We start from the raw sequence: 13463 nt of genomic DNA, 5'->3' as shown, positions 1-13463 counted from the left end.
TTGAACATGTTTACATTGAGGTATTTAACATCCAAGTGGAAACATGGAGCAAGCTGTAGACTCTGGAACTGGAGAACACTGGGAAGTCAGCAGCACATAGCTGGAATGATAAGCCCTACACTGGGGCAGGGGGGTGTCTCTTACCTTGGGAGTGAGGGTAGATGCACAAAAGGTGTAAGGGCTGAGCACTGGAGTGCACCTCCATTTATTAGTTGGGAAAGAAAGAGAGAAGAATGAACTGCACACAGTAGGAAGAGACAGTGAATGGTGTCCCAGAGGCGGAGTGAGGAAGACATTTCTAGATGGAGAGAGAGTCATCTGTGTTGAATGGTCAAGTCAGATGAGAAATCAAAATGGACCTCCATTTAGGCACTGGAGGCATCACTGGTTACCTTTTGCTGGAAGAGGTGGGATTGAGAGCCTGAACAGAGAGGTTCAAAGAGAATAGGTTGTAGTAAGAGGCCAGCCAACTGCTAAGGTGACAGTGATCATGATCAAGAGTAGGGGCTGATAATCTGGGCCAGGTGTCTGGACCACAGCCAAGACACCTGTGGCTTGCTCCCACAGCTTGCTCCCCAGACTGGGGAGCAGAGCAGAGCTTCAGACCCCAGCAGGAGAAACTGAAGGGCAAAAAATACAAATTATGAAGAAAGGGTAAGTCCAGAACATGAGCCTGAAGAGCAGGGTAGGAGGAAGGCTCCAGCTTGGGGTCACTCTGGTGCCAGGTTCAGGGCAGTGAGACCCATTCCAGATGTTTCCATTGCTAGAGAGAAGACTTTACCTATGCTATTGGGTGGCGACAGGGCTGGCCAGAACATGCTGGGAAGCGGGTCAGCACACGAATGTTTCAGTACCTGCAGCTGAGCAGGACAGTGGTTCTTGGTTTTTTTTATTTAATTTTTAAAAAGCTTATTTATTTATTTATTTATTTATTTATTTATTTATTTATTTATTTATTTATTTATTTATAAGAGAAAGAAAGTAAGAGAGAGCAGGGGAGGGGCAGAAAGAGAGAATCCCAAGCAGGCTCCACACTGTCAGCACAGAGCCTGACAAGGGGCTCGATCCCACAAACTGTGAGATCATGACCTGAGCCGAAACCAAGAGTTGGTCACTTCATGGACTAAGCCACCCAAGTGCCCAGGATGGTGGTTCTTAATCCTGACCACACATTTCAATGATCTAGGCTCCACCTGAGAATCCCTGTCTGTGCCTCCGGAATGCGGCTCAGCCCCATTTTCAAACAGCTTCCCAGGTGATTATAATGTGTCACCATCTTCAGTTTATTCTTGAGCTTGGGATTGAGCCAGCATGGGAAGAACTTTGAGATAAAGAGGGCTAGGGGATATTCAGCCCTGGCATGGAGAGGGCAATAATTGCTGGAATCTGTGAAGGAATTTGTTGGCTTGCCTCGGAAGAGCAATTCTCATAACATTTACCAAAATGAAAATCCTGATTAATTCTGCAGGTTTATAGCTCCCCAGAGGCTGGAGGAAAACATCCTTTGGCACTAGAAACAAACTTTATTCTGGCAGCATAGATAATTTTGCAAACCCTAGAAACTGAATTGACATATTTCCCTGGAATCCCAATGTACTACATCCATAGAATGCAAAGAAACGGGGTCACAGTCAATGTCTCACACTGCCACCTGGACCACATGCTTCTAGGGACTCTTCCCGGTCTCTCAGCCCTTTAGTTCTGGGTTTCCATGATGATCTGGGCAGATGTGGTTTTGGTCAGCCCAGCAGTTCTTCCTTTGGGGAAACTGCCTCTATCTCATCATGTGCAGTGGATAGACTGTCAGTGATAACAGTTAACATGACCTCAGCCTGTAGGGACATGATCTGGGATTACACAGTAGCACAAGCCCTGGAAACAGTGATTGACTCAAGAGGAAGCCATGGAATTAAAAAACGTCCAATTAGGATTATTTTCAGGATTAATATATGGATGATGGTCAAGTTCTGTCTTGAAGATGCAAAGTTAGAAAATGTGAGTCTGAGTTTATCAGTTGCCATTGTCTTCATAATTTGTGGATCAAGAAACTTGTTTGTAGAATGAAATCTAGTAGAGATGAGGTAGAGAAGGAGGGAAAGTGAGGAGAAAGAGAAAGGGGGAGAGAGAGAGTTGCGGTGTGGACAGAGAGTTCTGGCAACAATATGTCTGGTTTCAGGCCTCCGGGCTCTGGAACTTTCAGTCCTGTGGGCACTCCCTGCATCCTTTTAGGGTTAAGCTCCTTGGAATTGGGTTTCTGTCCCTTGCAACAGAAAGCATCTTGACTAAGACCAACAGTTTCTCGCCGACTTCATGAGAAGGTGGGAGTGTGGGGTATGCACTGGAGAGTGAGGCAGGCGTGATCAAAGAGTTTGTGAGGAAGCTGTCCCTGGGATGTCCAGGTATCCGTCTCAGGGTCGTAGCAGTCAAAGGAGGCCAAGTCCTCAATGTTGCAATCTGTGGTCAGCCGCCGCCCACCCGTTACATAGATCTTGTTCCCCATCACCGTGGCCCCATGGTGCATCCTGCGGTCTTTCATGTCCGCACACTTGACAAATTTGTTGGATTGAGGGTCATAAGCAAGAATCCTCCTCGTGTAACCTGAAAACCAAATGGCATATCGGCAAGCTCAGTGTTGCTCACTTGGGAATGGAAGGCTGCAGTCTGGAAACATGGCTTATCTCTGCCATTGCCCAGTATCAAGGCTGCACTCTGAACTAAGGTGTAGTATGCTTTGGTAACCTGCCCAAGGTGTGGGCACAGCTGGGGTTTGGACTCCAATCTGTCTGATTCTGGCCCCTGAATCCTTAGCCGCAAGTTAAGGCAGCATTATATTAGGAGCAGCCTCCTGATTTCAGTGGCTTTCTCAGCCTCAATGTCATTTTCATTTCTTTTACACACTCCCCACCTTCCCCAAGAGCCTTATCAATCCAGAGAAGGAGACTTTGGGAATTCAGGAATGATTTCCACGACAGCCCTACCTGGTCCCTACCAGTCCCCACTTTTAAGATCCCCATTTTACAGATGTGCAAATGGAGGCACAGAAAAAAAAAGATTAATAAATTGCCAGAGAGTATACAGCCAGTGACAGAGTCAGGATTTGAACCCAGGTCTGACCCTAAAACCAGTCCTCTTAACCAAGACACTATACTGCAATTGCAGAGAGCTTATCTCTTAATGGCTGATATTATGAACAGTAGCGAACACTATTTTAGTATTTGCCATGTACCCGGGAGAGTGCTAAGTGCTTTAGATATATGAACACATTTTATTATCACAACAATTCTGTGAAATAGGTATTATTTCATTCCCTGTTTATAGATAAAGACAGGGAAAAACTTCTGGATGAGAAAAAAACTTTGCCAAGTCGTCCACACTCCCCTAGTTGGATGGATGTGCTTTTAACAGCACTGTTTTGTAGAACAACATCTGTCTATTAGTGACCCGTTTTCCACGGGAGATGCCAAGTTTGTGTCCAGCCTCACGATCCTCTGTTCAAACTCACCTCCCACGATGACAATACGCTCCCCCAGCACCACTGCAGGGGCGCACACATTCTTGATCATTCTCGTCTCCATTTTGAACCATGTGTTTCTGGAAATGTGGTAAACCTGAGGGAGAAATATAATCATGGTGCTGCATTGTAAAGGGATATATATTTTTAAAAAGATAGAAGTGGTAGTTAAGAGAGTGAAATAGGAGTGATTTTTTTCACTTTTTCCTAGTTTTTGAAATGTAGGTAGGTATAATACCTATTATACCAAGCAATATTGATATATTGGTATATACTAAGCAATACTGATATATTGCTATCAATAAGATAGAATTAAATAACAGAAAGAATATATTACCAGAAATTGGTCTTTATGTGAGCCCATGAGATCCTTGGCTATGTGTCTATAGAATGGACCAAGAGTTAGGCATTGTAGTATGTGTTTTCTTACCTTGCTTGGAACATTTTTTTTTCTTTTAATGGGAAATGAAGCAACTTGGGTATTCATAAAACCAATGATTTTTCAATCATTTCTATTTCCGGCTCATGTTTAGGTTTCTAAATGTTCCAGTGTATCAGAGAGGGCTTTAGAGCCAAGAATACATTTGGGGCTAGGAGAGGAAGGCTTTCGAACAGTTTGTGCCTGAAAGTCATTAGAATCAGAGAGGAAGTATGAGAAAAGAAAAAAAGAGCATAGAGGTGGGGCAGGACTCCTTGGCCATGCTCTGAAATAGAGTCACAAATCATGATTTCCAGAACATGTTCCCCTCAGTTTAAATAAAGTTCAAATATCAAATATAAATTAATTCAATGTTAGCAAAATTTAACACAAGAGATTTAGGATGGACTCATATAAGAAAAGAAGGGGCAAAACATTTACCTACAGAAGAAAATGGCAATTCTTTCTATATGAAGTATAATTCTTTGCTGGCAATTCTTTCTATATAAAATATAATTGCCACCATATGAAAGACTCTATGTTTTGTTAGTTTACCAAATTTGGTCTTCACAATCATCCTGTGAAGTAGGTACCATTACTTGCCTCCATTTTTTTCAGATTAGATTGAGGCTTAGAGGGGTTAAGTGACATGTCCAAAGTCACACAGCTAGAGTGAGTGGAACAGCTGGTCTGGTTGACCCCACCCGGAGTCCATGTTCTTAACCACCACACTCATGGCTCTGCCTGGGGCCATGTAAGTGTTGCCTTTCTTGATGGAGCCTTTGAGACTGGAGACCTCTTAAGGTCTCTGTCGGTTCTTGAAGTTGGTGAAGCATAGAGGAGGCCATGTGCTAAAGACAGAGGCAGTCTTGATGGCTGTTAAGCCTCATGGTTTCATCTGAAAATACGTAGGTGACACTTTGGAAAGTAGGATCCTTGGAGCAAAAGCAAACACTGAATGAGTAATTGCCTCCTGACTTTCTGTTCTCTGTCAGCTTGGGGTATGGTTTCAAAGATAGATTAAACAGTTGCTCATAATCCTCATAATACCCCTAGAGAGGCTGGGGCAAGGATAACAAAAGATGGTCTTTGACCTGTGGAGGAAGTGATGTTATGCTAAAGGATTTGCTTAATGCCCTCCAGAAACAGAGGTAGAAAGAAGGCCAGGGAGAAAGGTACACATACACACACAAAGTGCACAGTAACCCCACTGCGGTATAGTTCCTCAAAGAATGCATGCCCGCAGAAGAACCATCCATTAAAGAAAACTCTGAATCTGTGCCAGAAAATCCAACCTATTCCATCAAGCAACCCCCAGCATTGATTTTACACTCTATTTGAATGAATAAAAATTTCGTATCAAAGTTAATGCTAGGTAGACAATAAAGGTTTCCATGAATACTTTTCCCCTTTCCCCCTTCTCACTACGGCAGTATAAAAGGATCACTCATTTGTTAGTGGATTTTTTTCTGCCTTTGCAAGAGTCTTGCTTGATGGTACTATGCATTTTTTGATGTGCCAGCTTAAAAGCTTTTCTGAGCCTTGTATTTATTCTTAGGAAATCAATAACAATTTTGCAATGTGAAATACTTAGCATAGTTGTTGACTTTATTTTGAAAAATATTTTTTAAAAGAGGGAGGGGCTCTAGCTTTACATAGAAGCACTTTGTTACATCTGAATTGTGTGGCCAGAGCTTGGTGGAGAGCAAAACATGTCTCTCCTGGCTCAAATAAATCAGTGGGATTTGGAACAGACTCAGAATCTGCCTAGATGGTCAGGGAGGAGCTGAAAATATGGGCTGGAGAAGTGAAGGCAAGAAAAAACAGAAATTAAATTGGAGCTTTTCACTTTTCTCCATCTCCACCGGCACCAGCTTAGCCCAAGCCACCAGTCACCCTGGCCTGGACCTCTAGAACAGTCCCCAGCTCTCCTCCTGTTGTCCACTTAGACCAGTCCTGTCTCCCCAAGCTATCTAAAGGGAACTTCTAAAAATGTAAATTTGATTACTTCAGCCACACTGTTCCTCTCAGGCTACAACCCCAATTCCTTGACAAGGTCCAGAAAGCTGGCCAGGTCAGCCTCATCTGCACAAACACCCATCCCCTAAGAATGTTCCAGAATTTCTATAGTAGGGGCTCAGGGGCAGCAGTCTGGGTGGAGAGCACATGGGGACTAACCCCCCAGCCCTGCCTGGCATACCACCTTTCTCCTCCTGCTCTGTGTTGCAGCTACATTCTCAGGCTTTCAGTGTCTTCAGTCCATGGGCTGTGCCCCTTTCTGCTTCAGGGCCTTTGAGCAGCTGCTCCCTTGCCCAGCTTCACCACCCTGCCCTCAACAGAGGACTCTGCCTCTGCTTAGAGAAGCTTCCCGTCTCCATCCATGTCAGATCCTTCTATCCACCCAGGGGTTCTCCCTCTTCATTTACTCCCCTTCTCTCTTGCCTCTCTGTTCAAGTCAGCAGACCAACCTCGAAAGTCACACCATCCCCGATTCCTTCTAGACTGGTTTAAGGCACTCCCCATGCTCTTAAAGCATCCCTCCATTTTGCACCTGAATTGCAATTGTCCAGCAAGCTCCTGGAGTGTAAGTGCACTTTCTTCCTCATGCCCACATCCCCAGGGCTCTTACCATGGCTGGGGCTCAATATAGCTCTTGAATAAAACAAAGATAAGGAATTTCCTTATCTTTAAAGATAGGCTCATTATTCAAGTTTTTCATATCATTAGGTAAACTGCAGAGATTAGAACTTGCATGAAACACTTCATGTTCTGACATTTTGGCCTCTGTTAATAATACTTCTAAGAGAGCTTGCTAGTGATATTAGCATCTACTTATCATTTAAGGCAAGGTTCCCCAACGTGGCTGCAACTGAGAATCTCCTGGAGATGTCTCTGATGTGTAAATGTCAGGACCCCACACAAAGAGATTTTGATTCCGCTGATTTGAGGTTGGGTTCCCAGGGATTTGGTCATGGACTGTGGACCAATGCTTGGGAATCTTACAGGGCCTTGCTGAATTGTTAGAAGCATCTGCAAAATTCCTATAGAATTCCACTATCAGACATTCAGTGTGTTCTAGCTTGGACTTTCAGATATACTAATTTTTTCCTCCAATGAAGATAAACTCTTTGTGTACAGGGATTGTATTTGATGTTCCTTTGTATGTGTTAACCTTATACAACAAGAATTCATAAATGGATGAAATCTTGCTGAATTTAAACTTTCTTCTTTCCTTCCTCCCTTCCATCCTTCCTTTCCTCCCTCCTTTACGCTTCCCCTGCAAATGATAAGTGTGTATATATGTATTATATGTATGCATGCATGTACTCAGCATGCATGTATACACACGTGTATATGCATGCATGTATATACATGTGTGTATGTATGCGTATATATATGCATATGTGTATAAGTATGTGTGTGTGTGCATGCACTTGTGTGTATGTGTGGGTATACACTCATGCACTTACATGATGGGAAGGACCAGTCATTTACCTGGATAAGGCGCACAGGATTCTGCATGATGTCCTCTCCCCCAAAAAGGTAGAGTCTTTGGTCTTTCACAGCGACTGCAGGGTGGAGAACCCCCACTGGCATGCTGGCCATACTCTCCCAGATGTTCAAGATGCTGTTGTATCTCTCCATGGAGCCCATGACTTCCTGCCCTTCTCCAATCCCCCCAATGGAAAAGATGAAGTTCTTATGGGTAGTGCTTTTATGCGAGTAGCGGGCGACCAGCATGGGCTGCCCCAGCCTCCACTGATTGAGCTTCAGGGAGTAGATGTAGATGTTGTGGCTGGGCATGTTCTTCCCTGTGCCGATAGCCATGCCTCCCAGCACATAGATGCTGCGGTGCAAAGTGACAGCTGAGGCCTTGTACAGCCGGGTCGGGAGTTTGGCAAGGTTCTGCCACTGGCCGGTCTGTCTGTTGTACAGCAGAACGTCCCTGGTGGTCTGCTGGCTGTCCTTCCTTCCACCCAAGAGGACGAGGAAATCTTGGTAAGAGGTTCTTGGGGGGACATGCCATGGAGGTTGGAGGTCTGGGGCACTGGTGGCACTGTGCAAAGCAAACATCTGCCTCTTGGCTGTCTCCAGGATGGTCTGGCATGAGGGCGAGGACTGAAGGAGGGCATTGTTGGCGATGAAATGGTGGAAGAAGGCCGGGTGGATGTACTGAAGCCTGACTTGCTTGAACAGCTCCTGCACGTGTCGTTTCCGGGCCTGGAGGTCATGCTTGACCCAAACCATGAGGGCCTCAAACACCTTTTCCTCCTCCGCACAGAGCCCGTCGTCCCCCAGATAGTCTCTCAATTCCAAGACGCAGAGCTCCTTCAGGTCTGCCGATGCAGCCACCTCTGGAAAACACGTCAGGGCCACCTCCCTGGCTTTCTTCTTGAGGCTCTCACAACTTAAGATTTCAGAGAGTCTGATCATGCCCAAGCAGTTGCCGGGGGTCAGCTGGCTCTGGAGGTAGGAGGAGCAGGCCTCCAGAAGCTTGGGATACTGTAGCATGGAGGCTGCCTCCATCAAGGGCAGGACGTTCTCAGCCGTGATGTGCACCTCCCCAGTGTACACATACGAGATGATCTGGTCCAGAGTTGGGGGGTCGATGCCCCTCAGCTGGACTTTGGGCTCGCTTCTCTCCCGGAAGTTGCTGCAGAACATGGCCCTGAAGTAGGGGCTGCTGGAGGCCAGCACACTTCGGTGGCAGGGGACCTCCCAGGTCCCAGTACAGATGCTCACATCAGTCAGCATCCTGTTTTGCCTTAAGCCATTGAGCTGCCTCAGTATGTCAGAGGAGAAGTCATGGTCTTTGAAGAGCAACTCATCTGGCAACTCCTCATCCATTCTACAAGGTGGGGAAGAGGTCCCAAGGGGAAGCATGTGCTGAAGTGTTTAACTGTGTTGGCTCCAAGACTTATAGCATCTATGTCTATTCACCAAGATGCTTGTGGATAACGCCAAGAATGTTGCTTAGTGAAGATTGGAAAGAGAGGCCACCTACACCCAAGACCTCACAGCCAACACCTCTCTTTTTGGTTGTGATTACTCTCAAAGGTAATAGGCAAATAGCATCTTCAGATAATCTGAGAAAAATGAAAAAGAACCACCAATGTTGTTGGAAGTTACTTGATTGTCAGGGGCTTAATTAAATGTGAGCCTGAAGCAAAGTGACAGTCCATGCATTTGACCAGCCGAATTCTGTGAGCTTCTCAGCATATGTGTTATTTAGTAAACCCATCTAAGCATCTTTCTGGGTGTTAGTCATTCCCCAAGGATGTCATTCTGGGGGCGTGGCCCTCGGGTAACTAGACAGTACTAAAGGATGAAAATGGGCCTTTGCAACTTATTTTTTAAAACATGATTTCAGACAGTCTTTGGGGTTTTGTTTTAAACATGTGATAAACAGAAAGCAGAGACCAAACAGTACCCTGGGCAGGGTTTACTGGTTGACATCTGGCAGTCTACCCACAGAAGAATTAAACATTAGAGATATTTACCTTCATTTGCTGCAGTGACATCCACTGATGATGCCTGGTCCGGCTGGTCCCTCCAGAGAGCTTCCACCTCTGGATCCAAGTGAGACCATAAATCCAAGCCTTTCCTTCAGTTGGCAGATGATTTGTCCTGGGAGAGTTCTGGATTTGTTTATGCTGACGGTACTTTCACAGTTTTCTAGAACTTCGGGAAAGAAGCACTGGGCAGGGAGACAGTGTATACATTCCAGGGCTAAGAATAGTTGCATATGTACTTTCCACTGTTATGACATGTGACTTTTCAGTTGCCTTTTGCAGCAACCCGAGGGACTGTGGGGCCGGCGCATGCCCACATGCCTTGTTTCCTTGGCAAGTGTTTACGTCGTCATAAATAGATCTGGAGGAACAGCTTCTCTTAGAGAAGACTTTGCTGCCCACTTGGACACATCCTGAGTCCCTTGTCCTAAAAGTGCCTGGGAATTCTAGATGTTTGTAAACAGGTTGCTGTGACCTGGGGAGAGTCACTGGAGATAGTTTGGGGCAAGCTGAAGGTGGTGGATGGCCTTAAGGAAGCCGGAACATGGGCCCAAGAGTACTGGTCGGTGGGTTTCTTATTTCCCATTGTCTGTTAGCAGGATTGTTGGAGAGGGCTATGATTTCCTCCTGCAGGCTCCGAGGTGATGGAATCTGTGACAAAAGTTGTTTTTAATATTTGTGGGGCACCCCGGAGTCTCCAGACTCTGGAAAACACAAAACTTTGTTGGTTTTCTGTTTTCTCCCATCAGGGAGTCTTGAGCTGGACGCAGGAGGCAAGGCGCATCTCTCCAGGGTGTGCCAGAGAGGGAGGGGAAGGGAGGAGGGAGGAAAAGGAATAAGCAAGAAGAGAAGGAAGGAGGCAGAGAAGGGAGAGAAAGGGAGGGAGGGAGAAGAAAAAAGAGAGAGGAGGAGGCAGCCCCTAAATGTAAGAATCAGAGCCACAATGGACAGCTAAGGAACCACAAGGTTGATGCCAGCTCTGTCCTGCCTCTGCCCCCAGGGAGATGCTGATTTGACTGCACCAGCAGTGAGTGGCAGGGGAGCCTGGTTTTCTCAGTCTTGCTCACACTGTGGCAACAGCCTCTCCATATTGACTTTTTCCTTTGCTCCCAGTCTCTCTTCCTCTAATACAATCACCTTGAATAACCAGCAGAGTAACCCCGAGGAAGGCAAACTGGAATCTTCCAGTCCCCTGCATCATGCCTTTCAGTGGCTCCCCATGTTGGCAGGATGAAGCCCAGACTTTAGCAGGAATCAGATTGGTCTGCTGCCTCCCTGGAGAACCATCTCCTGCTGCGTCTCTCTCCCACGTACATTTTTTATTCTAGCTCTAATAGACGAAGTGCAGATCTTTATATGTGCCCGGTCTCTGTTGGGGAGGCTGGGCGGGCCTGGCCTTTAGGGTACCACAGAGCATGGTGGAAGGAGGGGTATCTCTCCTTGTTAGTTGCAGATCACAGAGTGGATCCTACCCCAAAGAGTCTAGAAGATCAAGGTCAGGCAAGTAAAACCATAACATGTCATTAGGGCCAGACGCCCAGAGGCCAGAACTAGGAGCAGAACACCTGAGCCAAGGGGGTCAGAGACCCATCGGGGTACATGCAGGGAGCTGGAGAGAAGAGCGGTTTAATAGCTATCAGAGCTGGTGATTATTTCTGCACTTCTGAGCCAAGCTGGCGATATGACAGGCGAGTAGCCAAATTCCTTAAAAGGTCCGAGTCCCCTCTGTTTTGTGCTTCTGTGCCTTTGCTTGCTCTCCCCTTTGCCATCTCTTCCACTTTCGCCTCTGAACTCCTAGTCATCCTTCAAAATTTGATTTGTAGATCAGCCTCTCTGAAAGTCTTCCTTGACCCTCTCACATCATTAATTCCCCAGCCTTCTGTGTTATTTCCATTCCTATTGCATACTTCTAACATTACATTCCTCATTCCCTCAGTGCAGTCACGTTTACCTGACTGTGCCCCCCGTCTTAGAGTGGCAGTGTCTGGACAGCAAGAACCTTGTCTCAGTCGTCTCTCTATCCCTAATGCCTAGCACGGTGGCTGACACATAGTGGGTAACTTATGTATAGTTCTTGAATTGAGCATAGCAGAATGGAGACTAGGGAAAGAGGGGGAGCACTGTTGGGTGGACTTCATACCCCTCCCCCCTCACCATACAGGTGTAGCAGGGCCTTCCACGTGCAGCTTGGCACATGTCCATTAGACTTCAATGTAAACAGCGCTCTGGAGCCATCTGGATGTCCCTCATTTCAATAAAATCCAATAACGTGATAAAGAGAAAAGTAAAATAACTGCTTTATACCACAGAGCAAGAATTATGAAGCTCAAGGTTGGGAGCTGATCTTCCCAACCCCGTGCTAGTGCTTTAGTCCTTGGCCTCAGAGTCAGCACAAGGGAAAAATAACTTTTTATTGCTCTGAAATACCTGCATTATTTCTCTTCCAGCTAGTGATCAAGCCAAGGGTTTGTTGTGAGGGCAATAGGTAGGGATTTCTGGGAGTGAACAAATACGGCGCCATCCATGGCAAGCATCTTGGAGCTTCCTCTATGTTCCCTAATTAATTAGAATTTCTGGAATCCAGCCCTGTCAAGAGTTCAAATGAGCCCTGGTGTGCCGTATCAAGGTCTGACCAACTTTAATAAATCCTTTGGATCCTAAGGTTTAGAAAAAAAATAGGCCCATTCCATTGGCCTGGCCTACTAAGAGAATTCTGACTCTGCATTAAACGTCTGGAAAAGTCAGGTTGAGTCTTGGTATTAACCTCATAGCAAACACACACAAATAACCCAAGTCCAATCCAAAAAGCATATCTACCACCCGCATGTAACCCCAACCAACCCACTTTCAATTCATGAATCTATTTGTCTCTGAGAGTTCTATACTTTTTGTCTTAACTTTGTGTCTTGACTTTCTCTGGAACACATGTTAGTTTAGGGTCTGAACATATGGAAACCGAAAATAAATGAGGACATTCAGCTCCTTGCCCCTCCTTTTGATGGAAGTCAGTACCATAACGAGTCAAGATGCAGGCTTTGGGGGCAGAAAGACTCAGGAGAATCAACATTTCTTCTCAGCATCCGTATGGTCTTGGGCAAGTGATTTATGGTCTTCCAGCCTTAGTTTATCATCTGTTAAATGGGGATAACCAACCTTGTCACAAAGAAATAATGTATGGGAAGCATCCAGTAAAGTGGCTGGCATAGTGTGTACGTTCACAGTAAATTATGCTTAGTATTATATTGTTACTCGGAAAATAATCTCATTAGATTCCTATAGGTCTTGGTGCCTAGTTTTCAACACCTAATTTGATCTCCTTTCACTCTACCTCTTTCCTTTGACTTGAACGGTTTGCTATGCTCCTCATTATCTACTCAGCCTTCAGGAATCCTGTATTTGTTCCAGTCCAGGTTCTGGCATGAACTGACTGTGTGTCTTTGGACAAGTCACTTAACCTCTCTGTACTTACTTTCTCACCTGGCTGTGACGGTGTGGGCCAGGTGACATCTGAACCCTGCCTTTTCCAGTTCACCCTGTGGTTTGTGTCCTGATGTGGCCAGAGAAGAAACTGTTAGAGGCTCTGCCTCAGCAAAGGGACCTCCTCTGAGCTTCCGTACATCTCTGGCCTGAAGCCAGAAGCTCTGGCCTCAACGCCAGTCAGGCTGCCAGCTGGTATTCTTTATTATTTTGCCTTTTTAAGTAAATTCATAAAGCCTTCAGTTTCCTCATAGAGTTTTGCGTTGACAATACAGGGCACTTCGCCTCAGGAGGCCTCTCTCCTGTCTGGGTGCCCTGGGCCCGGATTCCTGTGGAAAGGCAGGCTGATTCGAGTCAGCCACAGATCTGACAACTACAGTCTAGGAGGCCACAAAATGTGCTCCATCATGCCCAGGCCTCCTAACACCCTCTGGGGTCAGGCATCACTTTTACCAGCAAACCCTCACTGTGGCAGTGCCCAGGAGCTGGGCTGCAAGAATGCACAAACGTGCATTTAAAGGCTTTGTGACAGCTTCTTGGTGAC

At 46.0% G+C, this 13463-nt stretch overlaps 1 protein-coding gene across 1 annotated transcript; it reads right to left on the bottom strand.

Annotated features, from left to right (window-relative positions):
- Positions 1–1839: 1839 nt before the first annotated feature.
- On the bottom strand, positions 1840–10040 carry KLHL38 (kelch like family member 38). Its single transcript, XM_049632918.1, has 3 exons — positions 7425–10040; positions 3503–3608; positions 1840–2598 (listed from the first exon to the last, which is right to left on the bottom strand). Exons 1-3 carry the CDS (start codon positions 8811–8813, stop codon positions 2309–2311), a joined length of 1785 nt encoding a protein of 594 aa, XP_049488875.1. The 5' UTR covers positions 8814–10040; the 3' UTR covers positions 1840–2308.
- Positions 10041–13463: the final 3423 nt, after the last annotated feature.

The sequence above is a fragment of the Panthera uncia genome, chromosome F2, assembly GCF_023721935.1.
Source record: "Panthera uncia isolate 11264 chromosome F2, Puncia_PCG_1.0, whole genome shotgun sequence".
Taxonomy (NCBI): domain Eukaryota; kingdom Metazoa; phylum Chordata; class Mammalia; order Carnivora; family Felidae; genus Panthera; species Panthera uncia.
This window is presented reverse-complemented; position numbering and strand designations above follow the sequence as displayed.

Coding starts and splice junctions, on each gene's coding strand:
- KLHL38 (XM_049632918.1), bottom strand. CDS start 8,813: ATGCTTCCCCTTGGGACCTCTTCCCCACCTTGTAGAATGGATGAGGAG. Junction 3,609..7,424: donor ATCCTGTGCGCCTTATCCAG/GTAAATGACTGG, acceptor TTTCTCCCTCAG/GTTTACCACATTTCCAGAAA. Junction 2,599..3,502: donor GCGTATTGTCATCGTGGGAG/GTGAGTTTGAAC, acceptor TTTGGTTTTCAG/GTTACACGAGGAGGATTCTT.